Below are 23,287 nucleotides of genomic sequence, written 5' to 3'. Positions count from 1 at the left end.
TGAATCCCATAGAACACCTGTGGAGAAATCTAAAAATGGCAGTTTGGAGAAGGCACCCTTCAAATATCAGGGACCTGGAGTAGTTTGCCAAAGAAGAATGGTCTAAAATTCCAGCAGAGCATTGTAAGAAACTCATTGATGGTTACCGGAAGCGGTTGGTCGCAGTTATTTTGGCTAAAGGTTGTGCAACCAAGTATTAGGCTGAGGGTGCCAATACTTTTGTCCGGCCCATTTTTGGAGTTTTGTGTAAAATGATCAATGTTTTGCTTTTTGCTTCATTCTCTTTTGTGTTTTTTCATTTAAGACAAATTAAATGAAGATAATAATACCAAAGAATTTGTGTTTGCAATCATTTTCAGGAAGAAACGGAATATTATCTGACAGAATTGCAGGGGTGTCAATACTTTTGGCCATGACTGTATGTTGCATGTGGTATATATGTAGTATATATGTATGTTGCATGCATATAGTATATATGTTGTATATATGTATGTTGCATGCATGTGGTATATATGTAGTATGCATGTAGTATATATGTATTATGTATGTATGTTGCATGCATGTAGTATATATGTAGTATATATGTATGTTGCATGCATGTATTATATATGTAGTATGTATGTTGCATGTAGTATATATGTTGTATATATATGTTGTATATATGTAGTATGCATGTTGCATGCATGCAGTATATATGTTGCATGCATGTAGTATATATGTTGCATGCATGTAGTATATATGTAGTATGCATGTTGCATGTAGTATATATGTATGTTGCATGCATGTAGTATATATGTAGTATGCATGTTGCATGCATGTGGTATATATGTAGTATGTATGTTGCTTGCATGTAGTATATATGTAGTATTCATGTTCCATGTAGTATATATGTAGTATATATGTATGTTGTATGCATGTAGTATATATGTAGCTTGCATGTAGTATATATGTAGTATATATGTATGTTGCATGCATGTAGTATATATGCAGTATGTATGTTGCAAGCATGTAGTATATATGTTGTATATATGTATGTTGCATGCATGTAGTATATATGTAGTATGTATGTAGCATGCATGTAGTATATATGTAGTATATATGTAGTATGTATGTTGCATGCATGTAGTATATATGTTGTATATATGTATGTTGCATGCATGTGGTATATATATATGTAGTATGCATGTTGCATGTAGTATATATGTAGTATGTATGTTGCATGCATGTAGTATATATGTTGTATATATGTATGTTGCATGCATGTAGTATATATGTAGTATGTACAGTCATATGTTAAAGTTTGGGCACCCCTATTAATGTTAACCTTTTTTCTTTATAACAATTTTGGTTTTTGCAACAGCTATTTCAGTTTCATATATCTAATAACTGATGGACTCAGTTATATTTCTGGATTCAAATGAGGTTTATTGTACTAATAGAAAATGTGCAATATGCATTTTAACAAAATTTGACCGGTGCAAAAGTATGGACACCCTTATCATTTTCTTGATTTGAACACTCCTAACTACTTTTTACTGACTTCCTGAAGCACTAAATTGGTTTTGTAACCTCATTGAGCTTTGAACTTCATAGCCAGGTGTAACAAATAATGAGAAAAGGTATTTAAGGTGGCCACTTGCAAGTAGTTCTCCTATTTAATTCTCCTTTGAAGAGTGGCATCATGGGCTCCTCAAAACAACTCTAAAATGATCTGAAAACAAAGATTATTCAGCATAGCTTTTCAGGGGAAGGATACAAAAAGTTGTCTCAGAATTTTAACCTGTCAGTTTCCACTGTGAGGAACATAGTAAGGAAATGGAAGAACACAGGTACAGTTCTTGTTAAGCCCAGAAGTGGCAGACCAAGAAAAATATCAGAAAGGCAGAGAAGAAGAATGGTGAGAACAGTCAAGGACAATCCACAGACCACCTCCAAAGACCTGCAGCATCATCTTGCTGCAGATGGTGTCACTGTGCATCGGTCAACAATACAGCGCACTTTGCACAAGGAGAAGCTGTATGGGAGAGTGATGCGAAAGAAGCCGTTTCTGCAAGCACGCCACAAAGAGAGTCGCCTGAGGTATGCAAAAGCACATTTGGACAAGCCCGTTACATTTTGGAAGAAGGTCCTGTGGACTGATGAAACAAAGATTGAGTTGTTTGGTCATACAAAAAGGCGTTATGCATGTAGGCTAAAAAACACAGCATTCCAAGAAAAACACTTGCTACCCACAGTAAAATTTGGTGGAGGTCCCATCATGCTTTGGGGCTGTGTGGCCAATGCCGGCACCGGGAATCTTGTTAAAGTTGAGGGTCGCATGGATTCAACTCAGTATCAGCAGATTCTTGACAATAATGTGCAAGAATCAGTGACGAAGTTGAAGTTACGCAGGGGATGGATATTTCATCAAGACAATGATCCAAAACACCGCTCCAAATCTACTCAGGCATTCATGCAGAGGAACAATTACAATGTTCTGGAATGGCCATCCCAGTCCCCAGGCCTAAATATCATTGAACATCTGTGGGATGATTTGAAGCGGGCTGTCCATGCTCGGCGACCATCAAACTTAACTGAACTGGAATTGTTTTGTAAACAGGAATGGTCACAAATACCTTCATCCAGGATCCAGGAACTCATTAATAGCTACAGGAAGCGACTAGAGGCTGTTATTTTTGCAAAAGGAGGATCTACAAAATATTAATGTCACTTTTATGTTGAGGTGCCCATACTTTTGCACCGGTCAAATTTTGTTAAAATGCAGATTGCACATTTTCTGTTAGTACAATAAACCTCATTTGAATCCAGAAATATAACTGAGTCCATCAGTTATTAGATATATGAAACCGAAATAGCTGTTGCAAAAACCAAAATTGTTATAAAGAAAAAAGGTTAACATTAATAAGGGTGCCCAAACTTTTACATATGACTGTATGTAGAATGCATGTAGTATATATGTAGTATAAATGTAGTATGTATGTTGCATGCATCTAGTATATATGTTGTATATATGTATGTTGCATGCATGTAGTATGTATGTAGTATGTATGTTGCATGCATGTAGTATATATGTAGTATGTATGTTGCATGCATGTAGTATATATGTAGTATGTATGTTGCATGTAGTATATATGTATGTTGCATGCATGCAGTATATATGTAGTATGCATGTAGTATATATGTAGTATGCATGTTGCATGTAGTATACAGTTGTGGCCAAAAGTATTGACACCCCTGCAATTCTGTCAGATAATACTCAGTTTCTTCCTGAAAATGAGTGCAAACACAAATTCTTTGATATTATTATCTTCATTTAATTTGTCTTAAATGAAAAAACACAAAAGAGAATGAAGCAAAAAGCAAAACATTGATCATTTCACACAAAACTCCAAAAATGGGCCAGACAAAAGTATTGGCACCCTTAGCCTAATACTTGGTTGCACAACCTTTAGCCAAAATAACTGCGACCAACCGCTTCCGGTAACCATTAATGAGTTTCTTACAATGCTCTGCTGGAATTTTAGACCATTCTTCTTTGGCAAACTGCTCCAGGTCCCTGATATTTGAAGGGTGCCTTCTCCAAACTGCCATTTTTAGATCTCTCCACAGGTGTTCTATGGGATTCAGGTCTGGACTCATTGCTGGCCACCTTAGAAGTCTCCAGTGCTTTCTTGCAAACCATTTTCTAGTGCTTTTTGAAGTGTGTTTTGGGTCATTGTCCTGCTGGAAGACCCATGACCTCTGAGGGAGACTCATCTTTCTCACAATGGGCCCTACATTATGCTGCAAAATTTGTTGGTAGTCTTCTGACTTCATAATGCCATGCACACGGTCAAGCAGTCCAGTGCCAGAGGCAGCAAAGCAACCCAAAAACATCAGGGAACCTCCGCCATGTTTGACTGTAGGGACCGTGTTCTTTTCTTTGAATGCCTCTTTTTTCTCCTGTAAACTCTATGTTGATGCCTTTGCCCAAAAAGCTCTACTTTTGTCTCATCTGACGAGAGAACATTCTTCCAAAACGTTTTAGGCTTTTTCAGGTAAGTTTTGGCAAACTCCAGCCTGGCTTTTTTATGTCTTGGGGTAAGAAGTGGGGTCTTCCTGGGTCTCCTACCATACAGTCCCTTTTCATTCAGACGCCGACGGATAGTATGGGTTGACACTGCTGTACCCTCGGACTGCAGGGCAGCTTGAACTTGTTTGGATGTTAGTCGAGGTTCTTTATCCAACATCAGCACAATCTTGCGTTGAAATCTCGTCAATTTTTCTTTTCCGTCCACATCTAGGGAGGTTATCCACAGTGCCATGGGCTTTAAACTTCTTGATGACACTGCACACTGTAGACACAGGAACATTCAGGTCTTTGGAGATGGACTTGTAGCCTTGAGATTGGTCATGCTTCCTCACAATTTGGTTTCTCAAGTCCTCAGACAGTTCTTTGGTCTTCTTTCTTTTCTCCATGCTCAATGTGGTACACACAAGGACACAGGACAGAGGTTGAGTCAACTTTAATCCATGTCAACTGGCTGCAAGTGTGATTTAGTTATTGCCAACACCTGTAGGGTGCCACAGGTAAGTTTTAGGTGCTGTTAATTACACAAATTAGAGAAGCATCACATGATTTTTCGAACAGTGCCAATACTTTTGTCCACCCTCTCTTTTATGTTTGGTGTGGAATTATATCCAATTTGGCTTTAGGACAATTCCTATTGTGTTTTTTCATTTAGGACAAATTAAATGAAGATGATAATACCAAAGAATTTGTGTTTGCAATCATTTTCAGGAAGAAACTGAGCATTATCTGACAGAATTGCAGGGGTGTCAATACTTTTGGCCACAACTGTATATGTAGTATGTATGTTGCATGCATGTAGTATATATGTAGTATGCATGTAGTATATATGTAGTATGTATGTAGCATGCATGTAGTATGCATGTTGCATGCATGTAGTATATATGTAGTATGTATGTTGCATGCATGTAGTATATATGTAGTATGCATGTTGCATGTATGTAGTATGTATGTTGCATGCATGTAGTATATATGTAGTATGTATGTAGTATGTATTTTTTTTTTTGTACATTCAACACATTAGCCGGATGATGGGACTATTACTGTCCCATCATTGGCTAATGTGTCAATCACCGTCATGGTAGCAGGCATCGCCCGATGGGACTTGTAGTCCCATTGGACGATCCTGCACAGACCCCCGCAGCCTGCACAGACCCCCGGACAGTCGGTACAGCCCCCCGGCAGGCTGGCACAGACCCCCCGGGCAGTCGGCACAGACCCCCGGACAGTCAGTACAGACCCCCGCAGCCTGCACAGACCCCTGGACGGTCGGTACAGCCCCCCGGCAGGCCGGCACAGCCCCCCGGCAGGCCGGTACAGACCCCCGGCAGTCCGCACAGACCCCCGGGCAGTCCGCACAGACCCCCGGAAGGTCCGTACACACCCCCGAGAGGCTGTACAAGGACAGAAAAGGGTTTTTCTTATTCCGATACCGGAAGTCACATAGATACTTTTTTCGTATCGGGCCGATACCATCCGATCCGATATTTTAGGGTATCGGATGGTATCGCTCAACACTACCCATCATACATATCCGCCATCCCATAGTCCCGTGCCCATATACCCATCACACATCCTCCATCCCATAGTCAACCATTATGACATCAAAATGAGCGGCGGGGCTTGCAACCTATGATGAATCAGCGTCGCCATGGCAACCATTATGACATCATAATGAGGGGCGGGGCTTGATGCGCACACACTTTTCCCCCATTATGTAGATAGGGGCAAAATTGTTTGTTGAATTGGAATTCGCAGGGTTAAAATTTCGCCTCACAACATAGCTTAGGACACTCTTGGGGTCCAAACGTGTGACTGTGCCAAATTTTGTGGCTGTAGCTGCGACGGTGCGGATGCCTATCCCGGACATACACACATACATACATACACACACTTGAGCTTTATATATTAGATTTACGTGAAGATATAAACGACATGTCATATGGATGACAGATGGACCATCTTACGGATGAAAAACGCTCAGTGCCAGTGTAGGAGAGAGAGTCCCCGCTGTGTAACCGGACCGGAACTAAGGAGACTGTCACCAAGGTTCCTAGAGAGACTGTGTGGTACTAGCAGGTACGCCGGACGCAGTGACGAGGCACGAGACGGTTTAGTGCTTTTAGTAATAACGTTTATAGGTCTAGAGGTAACTGTCCTCAGTCGTAGCCTGACCAACCAAAGGGGTAACAAGAGTTGCCCTCGCAGGGGCTCAATACAAGCAAACACGAACGGAGTAGAACATGACTACGTCCGGCGAAAGCCGGTCACTATAGGGCCGCGGTATGGCCGATTACGGGTCCTTAACTATATAGTCAAACTAGCCGTCCTGACGTCCCTCGGCGTTCTGGACGGTGGTTCTTCGGCGTAGCAGCCGCTGGGCCCAGCTGCTGAAGAGTTGACGTAGTCTTCGAGCGTTCCGATGCTCCGGTGACACTGGGGCACCACAGGCCCCGGAGGAGTCCTTGGACGGATGGGCCACAGCCCCCGGACTGGGGCAAGCGGCAGCGAATTGGGGTGGCAATTGGCAAGCCACCTTTGCAGCTAACAGCTGCAACGGGGAATCCGCGGCGAGCAACGGCCCAGTCCTTGCCGCGGACCGGAGCGGGACAGGGGTGGCCGCTGACGGCACTGGACTTGAACGCGGCCACGGGTGAGAGCAGGCCGGCTGCGGGTGGCGGGAGACAGCAACGGCCGCGAGTGACCGCGGGTAGGCCGCAGCCGCGGGCTGGAGCGCGGCGGCAACGGCCGCGAGCGACTGCGGCCAGGCCGCAGCCATGGGCTAGGGTGAGGCGGCAGCGGCCGTGAGTTGAAGCAGGGCAGCGGCTCTCGGACAGTCGTCTGGGCGCCGTCCCTCTGATGTCCTAGGTGAACGTCTCTCCTGGCTCTGGTAAGTTGCTTTGGCTCTCAGTCACTCCCACGGTCTCCTGCTGCTTCTGTCCCGGTCTGCTGACTCACGGTGACTAGCGTTTCCCGCCCCTTTTATACGGGCTCCTCCCCCAGCCCATCTGTCCATCTCATCGGTCCGTCCCTGAACTTTGTCCCTCGGGAACAGTTTCCCCCGGAACCTAGGTGACGGTCCCCTTGGTTCCGGCCCGGACACCCGGTGGGGGCCCTTCTTCCCACAACTGTTTCTAGGGGGCATAATAAGAGGACAGACAAGAGACAGTTCTAGAAGGAGAGGGGGCGGAGCAGGTATAAAAGGGGCAGAGAACGCCAACAGGGGGCACTCGACAGAGCGGGAGAGAAGGAGCAGGAAGAGTAGGTGGCGCCAGAGAGTCAGAATCGCAGGGGGTGAGCGAGACCAGAGGGAGTACAGAGATACTCACCTTGGACAGAGAGGAGACAGCACCGAGCAGCTCTGCAGCGGGACACCTCATTCCAGCCCATGGTCGTGGCCTGTCTGCCGCCTCCCGCAGCCGCCACTGCTCGACCCCAACCCGCGGTTGCGGCCTGCCTGCTGCCACCCACGGACGCTGCTGCCTGGCCCCAGGCCACGGCTGAGGCCTACACGCCCTGGGCCCCGGCTGTCTCCAGTCCGCCTCCATTGGGAGGCGCAACGCAGAGGAACTCTTCAGGGGCCTGTTGTGCCCACACTCCACCTGGGCGTATGAACGCCCGAAGTCTCCGACTGAGCCTCGTCGGCTGGGCCCAGCGGAGGATAAGTGATACGTTATAGTTGATAACTCATAGTTCCCGGACCCGTAGTCGGCCATACCGTGGCCTCATAGTTACCGGCTCTGAACGGGTAGTCGTTATCGTGTTATCCTGTGTATTATTGTTCTGATCCCTGCGAGGACAACTGTTAGCTTGTCAGTTACTCGAGATAGCCCTTATCAATACAAATATATATATAAACGTTACATTCTAAGCTTACTCCAACTCCCGTCTCGTCACTGCATCCTGCGTACCTGCGATTACTACACCACCATGAGGATGAAAAAATGCCTGTTTCTTTCTGGCTGTAAAACGGACGATTTTTCATTTGCTTGTTTTAAATTAGCCTTACAGTAGACCAGTGTATGAGACACAAGTAAATACCTTCAAAATGTTTGTGTTGTAAAACAGAGAACTCGATAACCCTTGAGACATAAGTATTGTATGGGTAAAATCTCAGGACAGTGCATTGAGAAGCCATTACTGAATCTCAGCATATACTCCTCTATATATGGATATATAAGTATATACCTTTCAACATTGAAATTGCAACTCCTAAGAGGAACAGTTGTGGGGTTATGGAAATCACAGAAAGGATAGACATGTTAATGATATGCAAATGATGAAAAAATGGAAATGCATGTTTCAAAAGATCTCAATTTATTTAGTATTGAGTATGAGTACTAGCAAACCCCACACTTACACACTTTGGCTGAGGATATCAATGAGGTTATAAAATAGGTTATCAACTTCACTCTATAAAGATATGGTATAACAATGATAATTTATATTATTCAATTTTTAGTACCTACTGTCATGGTAATACAATAATTGCCAGTATCTTTCTTTTTTCGGTTCTATGTACTCTCTTGAGAGATGCCTTATACTCTATATGGAGGAATTCTTTTAGGTTATATTAATGGTTGTCTGAGGAATGTTCTTCCACACTGGTGGCACTTGGACAAAGCTTTAAGATCCACTGCTGGCAGCTCACAGTGCACTTGCCACCCAATAACGTTCCAGATGTGCTTGATGGGAGACAAGTCTGGAAACAATGCAGGTCATAGTAGCATGTTTAGGCCACGCAGGCTGCTCACAGTAGCACAAGCAATACGCCACCTGGCCTTGTTGTGCTGAAAAACTGTTTCTGGGACACCTTTGAAGAAATGCTGGTAACACTGGTTTCACCAACAAATGTAACACCGAGCTGTTACTGTATCTGGAATGAAAACTAGAAGGGTTTAGCTGCTGTGCTTTGCCACCCCGCAACATAATCCTGGGAGTAGGGTTAGTATGATATTCCCAACTTAAGGCCTCTTCATGATCATGCCCCTGTGGTGTCCAGACCAATCTCTGGCTATCATTGCTTCTAAGACAGAAGAGTTTTGTATCCGAAGAGGACAAACCTCCATTCCAGACTCTATTACTGCATTCCAAACTCCAATTGGGGGCCATGTAGGCAAAGTCATGAAAACATAAGGAGACCTTCACGAGGGAAAGTCACAAGGGGCCTAACCCCAGGATTATGGTGTGGAATGTCATATTGTAAGGTAACTAGACCTCTCTAGTCTTCATTACTCAGGTACACTAACAGCTCAGTATTACATTAATTTGATGGTGGAACCAGTGGTATGGCCATTTCTCTAAAGTACCTCAGGTGCTGTTTTACAACACGACAATGCCAGACCCCATGTTGCTCACGCTACTGTGAGCAGCCCACATGCCAAAGTATGCTACCATTGCCTGCATCGCCTCCAGACTTGTCTCAAATAGAGTACATCATCCATTATGTCATTAGTTGGCAACTGCAAAGGGAGCTGCCAGCAGCAGACCTTGATAATTTGTGTGCCCAAGTGCATTCAGCATGAACATTTCTCAGACAACTTCATTGACAGCAGCCAAGGTGTGCAATTTCTGAGATCTCTGCACATGGTGCTCATGCTCGATATTGAAATTGAGATGTTTTGAAAATTTTGTTTCAATTTTTTTCATCATCTGCATATGATTAACATTTCTATCCATCCTGTGATTTACATAATTTCACACATTTTTCTTCTTGGTGCTGCAATTTTAATGTTGAGGAGTGTATTATGAAAATAAAAAAAATAAATAAATAAGGCAGGCTTTTTTTTGCAGTGCATCTTCTGCATACTTAGAAAAATACTTTATGTGCACATGTTGCTGCTATCTTTGTATTGTTGTATTCTCTGTGATAGAACACTTTACATTATTTTCATGCTTCCATCACAGCAGAGGAAAGGCCTGCCATTTGGTAATGCTTCTTCCTACTTAAATCTTGAAAAACTGGGTGAAGGTTCCTATGCAACAGTATATAAAGGCATAAGCAGGTACGTGACCCTTCTCCTATTCTTCTGTTTGATTGCAAATTTCTGTATAACAATTGCTGTGCTGTTAGGGCATGCTGATAGCAGTAATTCTTCAGCAGCTGTAAAGCGATGGTTGGGTATCTCTGCTGTACAGCCTTCTTGTCGTTTAAAGAACCCATTCAGTTTTTCATTCTCATCTTATATGGCGGCATAACTGATAGCCAGAATACATCAGTTATATCTGTTCTAGTCAAATAGAGTATCCCCGTACCTGCTACATCATTCTGATCTTTTTTTTCATAGTAAAGGTTACTGACAGGCCCAGCTATTTCTATTTCAGCAAAAAAATATTGAAAGGAGAAATTTACGTCTGTACTTAGTTGCAAATTACAATATCAAGTCATTTAATATTGTTAACTCATTTATATTTTATCTTTACTCTAAAGTCAATAAGTATCATAACCATTCTAGACAAGTCAAGACTATATATACTTATTCATAATACTTTGAAGTTGACCTGATATATGTTCCTTTGAACATTGTATCTTGAATGATTAACAATATCCCTGTTTGTTTAATAACGTGTTTTAAAAATTAATAAAAAGACCATTGAAAAAAAAAAAGACATTAGGAAATGCGTAGAAGTGAGGCTTTAAAAAGGGTTTTCTGCCCCTTTTTTAAATTTTTAAACATGGCCTAGCTTGGTAAAAAACAAATAAATGCATGTCTACTGTTCATAAACAGAAATGGCTCTATACATTCTCTACTAGTCATACTGATATGTGACCATGATAGCGAAACATTGGCATCCGTGGTGCTCATTACTGCAACCAGTGATCGTCTGCAGAAGTGATATACAGTCCCCAGCGAACGAGTACGAATACATTTCAGCTGAATATGCGTCCTCTGGCACACATCCAGCTGAAATATCTGCTGGCGGGTCTCCCTACCACACAGACCTAGGCGCGGGCACACCCTTCTAGGCGGGTGTGACCGTGCCTAGGTCTGTGTGATAGAGAGACCCGCCAGCGCATATTTCAGCTGCCATCGTTATGCCCCTGGGTTGGGGCAGCTTCTTTAGCAGAGACTGCATAATTACTTTTTATGTTGGTTCTGTCAGGATTAGTTTTACATTACAGTAGTTTACAGTGGGGCTGGTTGCATTAGCACCGGTCCTAATTGTAAAGGATTTAACCCCTTGTGAAGGATTTCAGTTTGGGACATGACTGAACGGCGGATAGGTAAGGATATTGTTGATTTTTTATGTTTTTTTTTTGCAGATCATGGTTTAATTTTGGATTAGCAGAGTAATAAAAATTTGTTAAAGTGTGATTTTACTGTCTCGCGCACTGAATTGCCGGCTTTTCTAAAGGACACCGGGTGCGTATTTCTCGCAAGTCACATGTGTGGTCCGTGTGTAATGCGTTTTTTTTTGCGCACCCATAGTGTTGTGAGTTCATTTTTCCCTTCACCATTGAGGTCTGATGAACTCCCTCCTCTAGTGAAGGAAGGTAGTGAGGCTGATTACCAAACACATGGGCAGCTAGATGATAACTGGGTGGCTGGAATTGAGGACTGGATATAAGGCTGCCGACGCCCTTCTTCCTGGCTGGTGATTTTCCTGCTGGATTCTTGGAGACCAGTCTGATTCCTGCGTCTCAAAGCTAAGTTTTTCTGCTCTGCTTTGTACTCTTCAGTTTTGTTTTTGTTTTGCCTTGTTTTTTGGGAGTTCTGCCATCCCCGGCCGGGGGTGAGCTGAATTCCATTTTTGTCTCTGATCTGTTGATCTTTTGCTCTGTCTTCAGAATATACCTGGGTGCTGATATGGTCTTTTGAAGCCTAGCGACTTCAGGGCCTGTTTTTCCTATCAGTCGATTGGCTCATTTTGATAGGGTTTTTGCGGATGGCAGACAGCAGCTTTCCTATCCTGTCCTATGTAGTTAGCTTGGGCCCCATCATTTGCTCAACCTATCTTTCTATCTGTGTTGGTGTTTTCATCTTGCTTCACCGTCATTATATGTTGGGGGCTGCCTATTGCTTTGGGGTCTGCTCTGGGGCAGTTTAGTTTTTCCCCTTTCTGTCTTTAGGCTATGTAGTTCTCCGGCTGTGATAGAGGGGTCTAGGGCACCGTAGGAACCCCCCACGGCTACTGCTGGTTGTTGTGGATAGGTTCAGGGGTCTGCAGTCCGATAGCTGCCAACCTCTCTGGTTTTTCTGGACTTGGCTGGTATTTTGTTTTTTCCTCCTTCGGTGACTCATCATAACAGAATCACCAGCCCTACCGCAGATCCTAGGGTACTCAATAGCAGGAGAGAATTGTAAAAAAAAAAAAAAAAAAAAGTGTCAGAATTTTTTTTTTTGTGTGTGCATATTTTTTCCTCTATATCTCTGAGGCCGTAGGGGGAATTTTTCTCTCAATGGAGATGAAGCAATTGTCTGATCGTGTGGAGCAGCTCGCTGCTGAAGTGCGGGGAATTTCCACCTATTTTGCTCATTCACATGCTGCTGAACCAAAGATTCCTACTCCTGATGTGTTTTTTGGGGATCGGTCTAAATTCTTGAATTTCAAGAATAATTGTAAATTATTTTTTGCCTTGAAGCCTAACTCGTCGGGGAACTCCGCGAAGCAGGTTAAAATTGTCATCTCTTTGCTGCGCGGCGATCCCCAAGATTGGGCGTTTTCTTTGAAACCTGATGATCCTATTCTGAATAATGTGAACGCATTTTTTCAAGCCTTGGGGTTGTTGTATGATGAACCTAATGCTATTGATCAGGCTGAAAAGACCCTGTTGGCATTAAGCCAGGGTCGGCATTCGGCAGAGCTGTACTGTCAAAAATTTCGAAAGTGGGTGGTCCTTACTACCTGGAATGATGGTGCCTTGGCAGCCCTCTTTCGGAAGGGTTTGTCAGAAACTGTAAAAGATACTATGGTGGGATTTCCTGTTCCCTCTGGTCTTGACGATTCTATGTCATTAGCCATTCAGGTGGATCGGCGTTTACGTGAACGCAAAACTACACGAGAGATGTTGCCACCTGTTGAACAAATGTCTGAACCTATGCAATGTGATAGAGTTTTGTCTAGGGCGCAACGTCAGGAGTTCAGAAGGCTTAATAAGCTGTGTTTTTTTTGTGGAGATGCCTCGCATATTATTTCTGTCTGCCCTAAACGAGAGAAACGTTGTGCACACACGTTTTCTGTGGGTGGTGTTCAACCTAAGTTTCTTCTGGCAATTACTCTGATCTGCTCCCTGTCCACATTTTCCGCCAAGACTTTTGTGGATTCAGGAGCAGCTCTGAACCTGATGGACTTGGATTTTGCTAAACGTTGTGGATTTCCTATGACACCTCTGCGGACGCCTATCCCTTTGAGGGGTGTTGATGCTACTCCTTTGGCGAAGAATAAACCTCAGTTTTGGACCCAGGTGGTAATGCGGGTCGCCCCAGACCATCAAGAAAATTGCAGATTTTTGGTGTTGCATAATTTGCATGATACCATTGTTCTGGGGTTTCCCTGGTTGCAAATCCATAATCCAGATCTGGATTGGAAATCTTTGTCTGTGGTGAGTTGGAGTTGTCGGTGTGCCCTTAGTGATGCTCCTGTTTTCTCCACCTCTCCCCAGTCACATGATGTTCCTGACTATTTGGCTGACTTTTATGATGTATTTAGTGAGAATGAGTTTGGTTCTTTGCCTCCTCATAGGAGTTATGACTGTGCAATTGAGCTGAACCCGGGGTGTAAATTCCCCAAGGGTCGGCTTTTCAATTTATCTGTACCCAAGCACGAGGCTATGCGATCCTATATTAAGGAGGCATTGGAGAAGGGTCATATTAGACCATCCTCTTCACCCTTAGGTGCTGGTTTTTTTTTCCGTGGCTAAAAAGGATGGTTCATTAAGGCCTTGTATTGACTATCGTGCCCTCAACAAAATTACTGTTAAATATCAGTATCAGTTACCCCTGATTTCTGATCTATTCTCCAGAGTTAAAGGTGCTTGCTGGTTTACCAAGCTTGACCTCAGGGGGGCGTATAATCTTATTCGCATTAAGCATGGGGATGAATGGAAGACGGCGTTTAATACTCCGGAGGGACATTTTGAGTACCTGGTGATGCCTTTTGGGCTCACTAATGCCCCTTCTGTCTTCCAGTGCTTCATGAACGATATATTCCGAGACTTTGTGGATAAATTTTTGATTATCTATCTGGATGATATTTTGATCTTCTCCAAGAATTGGGACTCTCATGTGGAACATGTTCGGACTGTGTTCCGGATTTTGAGTGAAAATTCCCTGTATGTCAAGGGATCGAAATGCCTTTTTGGGGTACAGAGGATTTCATTTTTGGGATTTATTTTGTCTCCGTCAACTATTGAAATGGACCTGGCCAAGGTACAGGCCATTTATGATTGGGTTCAGCCCACTTCTTTGAAGGCCCTCCAGAAGTTTTTGGGTTTTGCTAATTTTTATCGGAAATTTATAGCTAATTTTTCTGGTATTGCCAAGCCATTGACGGATTTGACTAGGAAGGGTGCTGATGTGCTGAATTGGTCTCCGGAGGCTGTTTCTTCCTTTCAGGAGCTGAAGCGAAGATTCACTTCTGCTCCGGTTTCGCGGCAACCTGATGTCTCACTCCCGTTTCAGGTGGAGGTGGACGCTTCTGAGATTGGTGCAGGAGCGGTGTTGTCCCAAAAAGATCCTGTGACATCTAAAATGAATCCTTGTGCTTTCTTTTCCCGAAAGTTCTCCCCATCCGAACGTAACTATGATGTGGGGAATTGGGAACTGTTGGCCGTGAAATGGGCATTTGAGGAGTGGAGACATTGGTTGGAGGGAGCCAAACACCAAGTCGTGGTCCTTACTGACCACAAGAATTTGATTTACCTGGAGTCGGCCAAGTGCTTGAATCCTAGACAGGCTAGGTGGGCCTTGTTTTTCACACGTTTTGATTTTGTGGTCTCTTTTCTTCCGGGCACTAAGAATGTCAAGGCAGACGCTCTCTCTAGGAGTTTCCTTGCTGATTCTCCTGTTGTGACTAAGCCTGCTACCATCTTAGGCGAGGGGGTAGTTCTTTCTGCCATCTCGCCCGATTTGAGACGTGCTCTGGAAGAGTTTCAGGAGGACAAACCTGAGCGTTGTCCCAGTGGAAAGTTGTATGTTCCTGACCACTGGAGGAAGAGAGTGATGTCTGAAGTTCATTGCTCTGCATTGGCTTGTCATCCAGGTATTTTTGGTACTAGAGATCTGGTGAGTCGGTCTTTTTGGTGGCCAGCCTTGTCTCGTGATGTCAGGAATTTTGTGCAGTCCTGTGGGACTTGCTCCCGGTCTAAACCTTGTTGTCGCTCTAGTGGCTTGTTGATGCCTTTGCCGGTGCCCAGGAGGCCATGGACCCATATTTCAATGGATTTTATCTCTGATATGCCTGTCTCTCAAAGAATGACTGTTATTTGGGTGATTTGTGATAGATTCTCTAAGATGGTCCATCTTGTACCACTCCCTAAGTTGCCATCTTCCTCTGAGTTGCTGCCCTTGTTTTTGCAACAGGTGGTTCGCTTGCACGGGATTCCTGAGAACATTGTATCTGACAGAGGAGTTCAGTTTGTGTCTAGATTTTGGAGGACTTTCTGTTCCAAGCTGGGAATTCAGTTGTCCTTCTCCTCTGCGTTTCACCCTCAGACCAATGGGCAGACGGAGAGAACAAACCAGACTTTGGAGTCGTATTTGAGATGTTTTATTTCTGCCGATCAGGATGATTGGGTTTCATTTTTGCCCTTGGCCGAATTTGCTTTAAATAATAGAGCTAGTTCTGCCACTTTGATGTCACCTTTTTTTTGTAACTTTGGTTTTCACCCTTGATTTTCTTCAGGGCAGGTGGAGCCTTCTGCCTGCCCAGGTGTTGACACTGTGGTGGAGAGAATGCACCAGATCTGGGACCAAGTAGTGGATAAGTTGTCTCTCTCCCAGGAAAAGGCCCAGCGGTTTTCCAACCGGCGTAGGACCGTTGGTCCCCAGTTTAAGGTGGGTGATATGGTTTGGTTGTCATCAAAAAATATCGCTATGAAGGTGGCTTCTCCTAAGTTTAAGCCTAGATTTATTGGACCTTACAAGATTTTGGAGATTATTAATCCGGTCTCTTTTCGGTTGGCTCTTCCTGTCACATTTAAAATTCATAATGTGTTTCATAAGTCCTTGTTGAAGAGGTTTGTTGAACCAGTAGTTCCTGTGGTGGCACCTCCTGACCCTATATTGGTTGAAGGTAACATGGAATATGAGGTAGAGAAGATACTGGATTCCCATCTGGCTAGACGGAGACTCCAGTATTTGGTTAAGTGGAAGGGTTATGGCCAGGAGGATAATTCCTGGGTCTCTGCCTCTGATATTCATGCCGAAAGATTGGTGCATGCCTTTCATCGGGCTCACCCGGATCGCCCTGGTGGCATGGATGAGGGTTCGGTGACCCCTCCTCAAGGGGGAGGTACTGTTGTGAGTTCATTTTTCCCTTCACCATTGAGGTCTGATGAACTCCCTCCTCTAGTGAAGGAAGGTAGTGATACTGATTACCAAACACCTGGGCAGCTATATGATGACTGGGTGGCTGGAATTGAGGACTGGATATAAGGCTGCCGACGCCCTTCTTCCTGGCTGGTGATTTTCCTGCTGGAATCTTGGAGACCAGTCTGATTCCTGCGTCTCAAAGCTAAGCTTTTCTGCTCTGCTTTGTACTCTTCAGTTTTGTTTTGCCTTGTTTTTTGGGAGTTCTGCCATCCCCGGCCGGGGGTGAGCTGAATTCCATTTTTGTCTCTGATCTGTTGATCTTTTGCTCTGTCTTCATAATATACCTGGGTGCTGATATGGTCTTTTGAAGCCTAGCGACTTCAGGGCCTGTTTTTCCTATCAGTCGGTTGGCTCATTTTGATAGGGTTTTTGCAGATGGCAGACAGCAGCTTTCCTATCCTGTCCTATGTAGTTAGCTTGGGCCCCATCATTTTCTCAACCTATCTTTCTACCTGTGTTGGTGTTTTCATCTTGCTTCACTGTCATTATATGTTGGGGGCTGCCTATTGCTTTGGGGTCTGCTCTGGGGCAGTTTAGTTTTTCCCCTTTCTGTCTTTAGGCTATGTAGTTCTCCGGCTGTGATCGAGGGGTCTAGGGCACCGTAGGAACCCCCCACGGCTACTGCTGGTTGTTGTGGATAGGTTCAGGGGTCTGCAGTCCGATAGCTGCCAACCTCTCTGGTTTTTCTGGACTTGGCTGGTATTTTGTTTTTTCCTCCTTCGGTGACTCATCATAACACCATAGACTTGCATTGGCGTACTACGGGCTTAGTATGCTGACAATCGCAGCATGCTGCGATTGGCACGGACCGTAAAAAACGCATGAGAAATATACGGCTGATGGGAGCTACCCCATAGAGAATCATTGGTCCAAGTGCAATGCGTGTTTTTTACCCCTCTCACTCGTCCGTATTTCTCTCTAGTGTGACCCCGGCCTTATACTTTATAGTTCCTCTCCTGGTTTTGGCTTACACATACTGGAGGTAAAAACCTGACCAAATACCATGTGCTCGTGATCTTAGGCCACGTTCACACGTTCAGTATTTGATCAGTATTTTACATCAGTATTTGTAAGCCAAAACCAGGAGTGGAACAATCAGAGGAAAAGTATAATAGAAACATGTCACCACTTCTGCATTTATCACCCACTCCTCGATTTGCCTTACAAATACTGATGTAAAATACTGACCAAATACTGATCGTGTGAACATGGCCCTAGGGCTCGTGTACATAACCGATTTTTTTCACTGATAGCATTCGTGCCTATGAAATTCTATGGGGCTTTGCGCATGCCCAATTTTTTTTTTGGCATCTGACCAACTGATCTGAGGAAAAAAAAACGGAGACATGTCCAATTTTTGATCCAAGTCTTGGATCAAAATCGGCAATTAAAGTCTATGGGTCCATGAAAATAATCAGACTGAACTCGCTTGACATCAGAGTTCGGTTCGATTTTCACGGACTGGCAAAATTTAGATGGTGAAGAAACTTTTTATGCTTTTCTCCACGTCCATGAAAAACTTATCAAGGTCTAATCCCAAGCGGCCTGTTTTTATTGGATGTGGAGAAATCGGTCGTATGAACCTACCCTAAGGCCATGTTCACACAGTCAGTATTGGATTAGGATTTTACCTCAGTATCTGTAAAACAAACAGGCAGATCTCACCAGCGATGCAGCAGCGGTCGGCGGTCGTTACTTACCTGTCAGACAGCAGCTCCGGTGACGTCTTCCGCCCGCATCCATGGAGTCGCTCGTCGGCGACAGCAGGAAGCCGATGGCAAGAAATGGACCAGGACGATCTCACACGATCAACGATAGCCAGCGGGGAGCCGGTCGGAGGTAAGTGTCACATGTAGCGAGATCGCTACCGATATCGCTGTTGCGTCACAAAATCGGTGATGCTTTAGCGATATCACTATGTGTAAAAGGCTCTTTACCCAAGACAACTAATGGGAGGAGACATAATGAGGTTCTTCATAATGGACTTTAACACAGAAAAGTCAACATACAGGGAATTCATGCATAAATAAAAATATGGTGTGACGGCCCCCTAAAGATAATTCTTTACGATGTGGCTGTGAACACGTGAACCTTTATGGCAGTATTTCACTGTAATGTCATTGTTTTAACACACTTGGATAAATGAAGCAAGTGTTAAATCATGGCGGCTCAATTCATGGTTGAAACCATGCTAATGAATTAGCTATTTATACCAACACTGTTCTGTGGCTGTAAATGAACTAGCGGTATTGATTCCGCACTGTGACTGATTTAATAAATGTACCTAACCTCATTGCTCTATAATCCCCTGGGGTCTTTGATGTGGAATACAGGTCACGAGGAGGAACTTGTGAATCTGATATGCCACACTCTCATTTTTAAGGATTTTCTTTGTTTCGTTTCTATTAATTGAATGCACATATTTCTTTTCATTGTGTTCATGTTAAAACCATTATCAGTAATACCACAGAATAAGCAGTAATAATATATAATAATATACAGTTAATATAATATATTAAAATACCTAATCCTTACTTACAGTTGTGGCCAAAAGTATTGACACCACTGCAATTTTGTCAGGTAATACTCAGTTTCTTCCTGAAAATGGTTGCAAACACAAATTCTTTGGTATTATCTTCATTTAATTTGTCTTAAATGAAAAAACACAAAAAGAATTGTCCTAAAGCCAAATTGGATATAATTCCACACCAAACATAAAAAAGAGGGTTCACAAAAGTATTGGCACTGTTCGAAAAATCGTGTGATGCTTCAAAAAAGAATGAAGCAAAAAGCAAAACATTGATCATTTCACACAAAGCTCCAAAAATGGGCCAGACAAAAGTATTGGCACCCTCAGCCTAATACTTGGTTGCACAACCTTTAGCCAAAATAACTGCGACCAACCGCTTCCAGTAACCATCAATGAGTTTCTTACAATACTCTACTGGAATTTTAGACCATTCTTCTTTGGCAAACTGCTCCAGGTTCCTGATATTAGAAGGGTGCCTTCTCCAAACTGCCATTTTTAGATCTCTTCACAGGTGTTCTATGGGATTCAGGTCTGGACTCATTGCTGGCCACCTTAGAAGTCTCCAGGTCTTTCTCTCAAACCATTTTCTAGATCTTTTTGAAGTGTGTTTTGGGTCATTGTCCTTCTGGAAGACCCATGACCTCTGAGGGAGACCCAGATTTCTCACACTGGGCCCTACATTATGCTGCAAAATTTGTTGGTAGTCTTCAGACTTCATAATGCCATGCACACGGTCAAGCAGTCCAGTGCCAGAGGCAGCAAAGCAACCCCAAAACATCAGGGAACCTCCACCATGTTTGACTGTAGGGACCATGTTTTTTTCTTTGAATGCCTCTTTTTTTCTCCTGTAAACTCTATGTTGATGCCGTTGCCCAAAAAGCTCTACTTTTGTCTCATCTGACCAGAGAACATTCTTTCAAAACGTTTTAGGCTTTTTCAGGTAAGTTTTGGCAAACTCCAGCCTGCCTTTTTTATGTCTCAGGGTAAGAAGTGGGGTCTTCCTGGGTCTCCTACCATACAGTCCCTTTTCATTCAGACGCCAACGGATAGTACGGGTTGACACTGTTGTACCCTCGGACTGCAGGGCAGCTTGAATGTGTTTGGATGTTAGTCGAGGTTCTTTATCCAACATCCGCACAATCTTGCGTTGAAATCTCTTGTCAATTTTTCTTTTCCGTCCAAATCTAGGGAGGTTAGCCACAGTGCCATGGGCTTTAAACTTCTTGATGACACTGCGCACGGTAGACACAGGAACATTCAGGTCTCTGGAGATGCACTTGTAGCCTTGAGATTGCTTATGCTTCCTCACAATTTGGTTTCTCAAGTCCTCAGACAGTTCTTTGGTCTTCTTTCTTTTCTCCATGCTCAATGTGGTACACACAAGGACACAGGACAGAGGTTGAGTTAACTTTAATCCATGTCAACTGGCTGCAAGTGTGATTTAGTTATTGCGAACACCTGTTAGGTGCCACAGGTAAGTTACAGGTGCTGTTAATTACACAAATTAGAGAAGCATCACATGATTTTTGACACAAAAGACACTTCAGAAAAAAAAAGCTCCAGAGTTTGCTGAAGAATCTTCTACTTGAAAACCTGTTGGGTTCCCTGAATTTAAAAGCTGTCATGTCCACCTAGACTATATTAGGATTTGTTTGACTTTTTTCTTGAATTAGTTTTCTAAAAATGCTGGTGGAACCTGATGACTGGGGTCCGCCATGAGCCCTCCTCCCAAATGGCCCTACTGTCCCTGATACCCAGTTCGATAGCTTCCGTTAAAAAGGGGATTCTAAGATTTTGTCTAACAGCTGCCAGAGCAGTTATTCCCCGGCACTGGAGGTCCAATAAGGTCCCCTCCACGGAGGAATGGATAGCTGAGATGGAGAGACTGCAGCGCCTGGAGTCACTGGCGGCGGGTGGCAGTGATGCTACGTAAGAACAGGGACGCACCTGGTTCCTCTGGCAATCCTTCAAGGAGAGCACGGGGTTCCAGACTTGGCTGCGTACATATTCATAATCCTCTATATGCGGGCATTTTCACTGCTGGGTCTCCGTTAACTCCCCCCCCCCTCCCTCCTTACTTTCCTTTTCCCTATTTCCCAACCTCTTCTTTTCTCTTTCTCTCCTATCTCTATAATTGCCTTTTATAGGTTATTTACCATGTATGTAAGGTCCATGCCCGGATGGGATCCTCAAGAAAGCAAGCATGTATCCCTCATATGTTAGAGTCCTTGTTTGGTTACATGTGTGCTGCTTTTACAGAGGTGTAATGTATAGCTTTGGACGCTGTAATGTTTCTTTTTACTGCTCTTATTGTTTAAAATTCTAATAAATATATTTACTGAAAAAAAAATGCTGGTGGAAAAAGGCCTGCCAGTGCTTTGAAGCAGATCTTCTTGGAATCTGCTTTAGACCAGGGTCACACAACATAAATTCTGTCATGCGAGAGAATTTGGCCAATTATGGAAAGGACACAGTGAGGAGAAGGTGGAGCACAAAATTTCTCCATCTTCTCCATTGTGTGAGTGCGTGGAAATCGGACTGCAGTCAGATATCTTCCGAGTGCAGTCCGATGATTTCCATTGACTCATTGAATTGCATGGTTGAGTATTTTGGTAGTTTCTTAAGCGCTTTTCTATAATTTTTGATGGATAGTGGGGTTTTTGAGCATTTTTCCAGTGTTTTGGGGCATCATTTCTAATAGCATTCAATATTTTAGAAACCGTTGGTAGTTTTTGAAGAAAAACGTTAACAAAACACCTGTCCCCCCGAAAAAAAACACTTGGGTCTACTGGGCGTCTTTTGAGTTTACCTGTTACGGGGCAGTTGCGGGGAAACAGGAGACGTGGAACCAGGGCCCCTGAACTGCCCCTCAGGCTAAAGGGGGTGCCCTGACTCTCCTTAACTTGGGGCTACTCTTGATGGTAGTGAGGCCCAAGTCCCCAACCTGTCCCTATCTCCTGTTTAGCCCTGAGCTAAACACCCAACCCCCTCCCCAGGAAGAGACAGGGAATAAAGTGAACTGCACCAATAACAAGAAATGAAATATAAAACAGACACCATGGGGTTAAAGCAACTAAAAACCAAAACTTAGCTTTATCTGCTGCCAATGCTCCCAGCAGCAGAGTAAAGGCACCCAATCAGCATCCAGCAGCATCACCACTGCTCCGGATAAGCTGAACCCCCTCTGCACCAGGTAGGTCCAGTCTTCACCAAGGTTGGTTAGCAAATGACCAGTATTACCAACAGTGATCTGCAGCACCAGGTGGCCTTATAAAGGGAAGTGGGAGTAGTCCCCACCTGCTGACTAAGTAAACATGTAGTAACACCAGCGGCCACCGGGGGCAAAAACTAATATTAACCCCCTATAGCCTGAAAGGTAAAAGGTTTATATAAGAGAGTCCAGACTTTGACACAGATCCAAAAATGGATTGTGACATTACCTATTGGCTCTTTTTGTAAGTACTGAATTTCTTCAAAGTGAAAGATGCCTGAAGAATCGTCAGGTCACTTCTTTTAACCTCTCAGCGTCTTTGGAAACCTAAATTGATAAAAATCACTCAAAAGACCGAATAAATGCACCACAAGTCATTTTTACATAGGAATTTGTTCATTCTCTTGAGACTTTTTTTACGTTTCGGGGTGCTCCACATATGACAGCTGATCTATTCAGCCATCTAGTGCCTCTAACAGTAATGGGTGGATCCATTAACCATCCAAGGCTGTTGACCATTTAAATCCTGCTGCCAATCACTGTTTGCAGAATTTAACACCAGAAATACGTAATTCATTTCACCCGTCGAACCTATGGGTTGTCCTGACAGCTCATGGCCTCCGTTCATAGAAGACCATGATTTCTGTTAGGGCGGTTTCACATGTCCAGATAATTCCGGTACCGGAAAAACTGGTACCGGAGCTATCCGTGTCTGTATGTCCATGTGGACACGTGGTACCTCTGTGTGGCACACGTGTGTCAACCATGTGCCGCTTCAGGACCACACGGACGGTGCCGGGAAGAAGCGCTACAGTAAGCGCTGTTCCCGATGGCTGGTGCTGACCGCGGCTGTGAGTCTGCTCTCCTGCTGTGCCGGAATGAATGAAAACCCGACGTGGGATTCCCCTCATTTTCATAACCAACCAGACGAAACTTACAGCTGG

General features: G+C 43.9%; 1 protein-coding gene across 3 annotated transcripts in view; it reads left to right on the top strand.

Annotated features, from left to right (window-relative positions):
• Window positions 1–23,287, top strand: part of CDK15 (cyclin dependent kinase 15) — a 425,222-nt gene that overhangs the window by 106,921 nt on the left and 295,014 nt on the right. For 2 of the 3 annotated variants that reach the window (XM_073551520.1, XM_073551522.1), the window contains one exon: window positions 9,977–10,074. In XM_073551520.1, the coding sequence (XP_073407621.1) occupies window positions 9,977–10,074 (98 nt within the window). The remainder of the gene's footprint in view (window positions 1–9,976; window positions 10,075–23,287) is intronic. The other variant, XM_073551521.1, reaches the window with a different exon arrangement.

Source organism: Dendrobates tinctorius, unplaced genomic scaffold, assembly GCF_039654945.1.
Source record: "Dendrobates tinctorius isolate UK_male_01 unplaced genomic scaffold, ASM3965494v1 ptg000177l, whole genome shotgun sequence".
NCBI classification, from domain to species: Eukaryota; Metazoa; Chordata; class Amphibia; order Anura; family Dendrobatidae; genus Dendrobates; species Dendrobates tinctorius.
Note: the sequence above shows the minus strand (reverse complement) of the source record. Positions and strands in the feature narration are given on the sequence as shown.